The 3,469-nt window shown below is 64.2% G+C and overlaps 1 protein-coding gene across 1 annotated transcript in view; it reads right to left on the bottom strand.

The window, feature by feature from the left end:
- SLC23A3 (solute carrier family 23, member 3) overlaps positions 1 to 3,469 on the bottom strand; it is a gene marked incomplete at its 3' end in the record, with an annotated part of 4,895 nt that extends 1,426 nt beyond the window's left edge. Inside the window, exons 1-9 of the mRNA XM_009573872.1 lie at positions 3,362 to 3,469; positions 2,936 to 3,096; positions 2,318 to 2,412; positions 1,908 to 1,981; positions 1,403 to 1,584; positions 1,130 to 1,253; positions 625 to 772; positions 291 to 544; positions 3 to 87 (exon numbers count right to left, since the gene is read on the bottom strand). Of these exons, the coding sequence (XP_009572167.1) occupies positions 3 to 87; positions 291 to 544; positions 625 to 772; positions 1,130 to 1,253; positions 1,403 to 1,584; positions 1,908 to 1,981; positions 2,318 to 2,412; positions 2,936 to 3,096; positions 3,362 to 3,469 (1,231 nt within the window). The remainder of the gene's footprint in view (positions 1 to 2; positions 88 to 290; positions 545 to 624; positions 773 to 1,129; positions 1,254 to 1,402; positions 1,585 to 1,907; positions 1,982 to 2,317; positions 2,413 to 2,935; positions 3,097 to 3,361) is intronic.

Below are 3,469 nucleotides of genomic sequence, written 5' to 3'. Positions count from 1 at the left end.
GCGGGTGAGGAGCCCTGCCAGCCTCGGGGACATGCCCAGCACCACACACACCAGCGCACTCACTTGCACCGAGGGGCGAGAGCCAGCCTGGCATAAAGGAGGACAGGAAAGTGAGGATGGGGAGTGTCACCCCCCTCTCTGTACCCCCATCCTGCTACACAGACCTGCCTTTCACCCCCAGAGCTGGCTCAGTGACAGCCCGTGTGCCAAGGGTGCCCCATTGCCCTACTGCTCCATTGCTTCCTCCTCCCCATCCCTTGCCGACCTTTCTCTCCCCACCCTGGGCGTACCTGCGTAAGGCCGGTGGCACAGGCGTTGGCGATGCTGGCGGCCGTGCCCCCCAGGGTGCCCAGCAGCCCTGCCAGGAGGCTGCCCAGCCCTTCCATGCAGAGCCCCCGGTTGCAGGCGTGGGAGGGCAGCCGGGGGGCTCGCAGCAGCCTCCCACACAGCACGTAGCAGCCCACCGAGTTCATGCTGCAACCGATGGCCATGGCGATGCCCACTGCCAGCGCCCGGGGTGTGAGCAGTGGCCACCCCCACTCACCTGCAGTGGAGGGAGAGGGGACGGGTGACAGGGGCCCTTGCTGAGGGCGGATGGCTGTACCCAGCCCTGCTGCCCCACACCTGCGTAAGGGATGCGGAGCCAAGGGGCATGAAAGGTGCTGTTGCTCCAGGACAGCTGTGCCATGGCCAGGTCCAGCGATTCCCAGGGGACGTGGAGATGGCTGAGGATGGCACAAACAATGCAGACACCAGCAAATGGGAGCAGTACCTGCAAGGCAGCAAGGGGAACCTCAGCAGGGAATTCTCCTCCCCTGGCCAGCACCCTGCTTGCTGTGCCTCAAACAACAGACCCTTGCCCTTCACCTCTCTCAAGGAGCCATGCCACATCTCCCCTTACCCCCGCAGGGAGCATCCCAGGCTCTGCTGCTCCAACACCCTTGAGCACAGGTCCCCTGCGCTCCCGCAGCAGCACCCACACCCCAGCAGCTGCACCAGGACTTCCCCCTGCCTCTGCTCCCAGCACCCAGCTCTGCTCCAGGGTCCCACCTAATGCCGCACTGAAGAGCCAGGCTCAGAGAGAAGCCTGGGCACAGTGGAGGGAGCAGGGGCAGATAAGCCACAGTACCGAAAACGTGCGCAGAGTGGGGACAAATGGCTCCATGGAGCCCCCCTGAGCCTGGGGCCAGGCGCAGAAGGGCAGGCGGCAGGACCCCAGGTGCTGGGAGAAGGTGACAGCGAGGAGCATGAGCCTAGGAAAGGGAGCACAGGTCACCACGCAGCATCGCGGCGATGGAGCCCCAAATGCATGTCATGGACCATGGGGATGCCCCATTCCTGTCCCCATGCTGAAGGGAAGCCCCGGGGGCTGCACACCGGCGTGGCCCTCGGGCTCACGTACAGCAGCGCTACCCCCCAGTTAGTGGAGCAGAAGAAAGCAGCCTCCTTGTACGCGGACAGCCCAATGATGGAGAGGCTCGGGGCCAGGACCATGGGCCCGCAGTGCCGCACTGCCCACCCACACATGCCAGACACTCCCAGCACCAGCTGAACCAGCCCAGAGATCAATACGGCTCCAGAGACCTGTGGGAGGAAAGGATGGGACCTGTGGGGCAAGATACATGGAGAGCAGCCCAAGACCCCTGCCTTGGCCACATTCCCACCACCCCAGTAGCACCACCCATTCCCCATGCTCCAATCATGCTCCGCTCACCCCTGGGAGAAGCCTGGGAAAACATATGCACCATGACCTCCATTGCCTTTGCACATCCCCTTGTGTCCCCCCTTATTTGTGGCAATCCCCAGGAGGGCTGGAAAAGGGGCTGGGGTGCAGGGATGCAGGTGACAACTGGGGTGCTGGTGGAGCAGGAGGACGGGGACCCCCAGCCCAGTGCAGGAGCACCCACCTCTCGCAGCGAGGCAGTCCAGCTCCCTGCGACGGCACAGTGTGGTGCAGGGCACGTGCTGGCCACAGCCGTGCCTGGAAGGGAATTTTGGAAGGATGCGATGTGTGCGTACGCTGGGCTCCTGGAGCCGGGTGCAAGAGCATGCAGCATGGAGGCTGCTGGCTGGAGAAGAGCCAGTGTGCCAGCATCCCCATCCCCATAAGCCCTGACACTGGGGAGGCGACCAGATGCGTTGCAGGTGCGCTCAGGGGTGAGTAGGGTGCTGTGCACCATCACCAGAGGGGCCAGCAGGCAGGACCCCTTGCTATCCCTCAACCCTACCCCTTGCACTGGGCACCTGGTCACTGCCGTTCCCCTGGCACCGGCATGGCCTGGGCCCTGCAAGATGCAGGCTCCAGGGCTGTGCTCACCGTTCCTGTCTGTGCTGGCACCGAGGGACAGGTGGGAGCTCAGCACCATGGCAGGGACCAGGTACTCGAAGGATGGGATTTGAACCAGCGGCAGCCTGGGGAAGGGGACAGCAAGGGCACATTAGGGAGGAAAGAGGGGACAGGGCTGCTCCCAAAGCCCTGGCTGCCAGAGAAGCAAGGGATGGGAAGGGAAGGAGAACCCCAAAGTGGCAGGAGGTCACCCCATATCCCAAACATGCCCTAGCACATCCCAAGCGGCAGCACATAGGATGTGCGTAGAGGTCAGGGGCTTTGCCAAAGCACACACCCAGACCCTGCGTGGGGAGCATAGGCACGGGATGGTCTAGAGGAGCTGCCTATGATGCTGGAGCAAGGCAGCGAGGAGCTAGAGGGAAAGCACAGCAGTTTTCCTACTGGGACGTGTGAGAGAGAAGGGTGCAGTGATGGCAGGGAGGGGACAGCTGTGCAGAAATGCAGGGCAAGGGGTTGTGCTCATGCCCCTTCCCACCTCCAGCAAAGCCTGTCTTCCCACAGCCTAGGAGGGGGCAGAGACATGCCCTGCCATGGCATCACCCTCCTCCTGGCAACAGCTGCATCCCCCTCGTCCCCCTCGCTCACCGGCTCCCCAGGGTGGTCTGCAGCACCGTGGAGATGCCACAGGCAAAGAGGCTGCGTGCCAGCAGCTCACTGGTGGCCTGGGCGTGGGGCGGCTCCTCGGGCAGGGTGGGCAGCAGGAGGAGGTGGAAGATGCAGAGCAAGGAGGCCTGCACGGCCAGGTGCTGTGCAGGGAAGAGAGGGGGTGGTCGCAACTCCCTGCGGCACCCAGAGCTGAAGCCCCCTGTGCCCAGCCCCCCTGAGTAGATGCACGCTCACTGACACCCCCTGGGCAGCACCCACCACTGCCCGCTCCCCTCCCAGCACACCCCGGCCACCCCACGCAGCCTTTGCCTGGCAGGATGCAGCCCCTGCCCTGTCACCTGTGAGGATCCCAGCCCTCTCCCCATCACCCCATCTCTCTGGCTGCTCACCGTGGTACCCCCTTACCTGAAGGGCTAAGCAACAGCTCAGCATCCAGGAGCACATCTTTTGCGGGGAGCAGAATGTGAGCACGGGGCTCCCGGCACCAGGCGCTCCGTGGTGGCCCCCATTCAT

This window comes from Fulmarus glacialis, unplaced genomic scaffold, assembly GCF_000690835.1.
Source record: "Fulmarus glacialis isolate BGI_N327 unplaced genomic scaffold, ASM69083v1 scaffold18353, whole genome shotgun sequence".
NCBI classification, from domain to species: Eukaryota; Metazoa; Chordata; class Aves; order Procellariiformes; family Procellariidae; genus Fulmarus; species Fulmarus glacialis.
The sequence above is the reverse complement of the archived record's forward strand: the minus strand, read 5'-3'. Positions and strand labels throughout refer to the sequence as shown.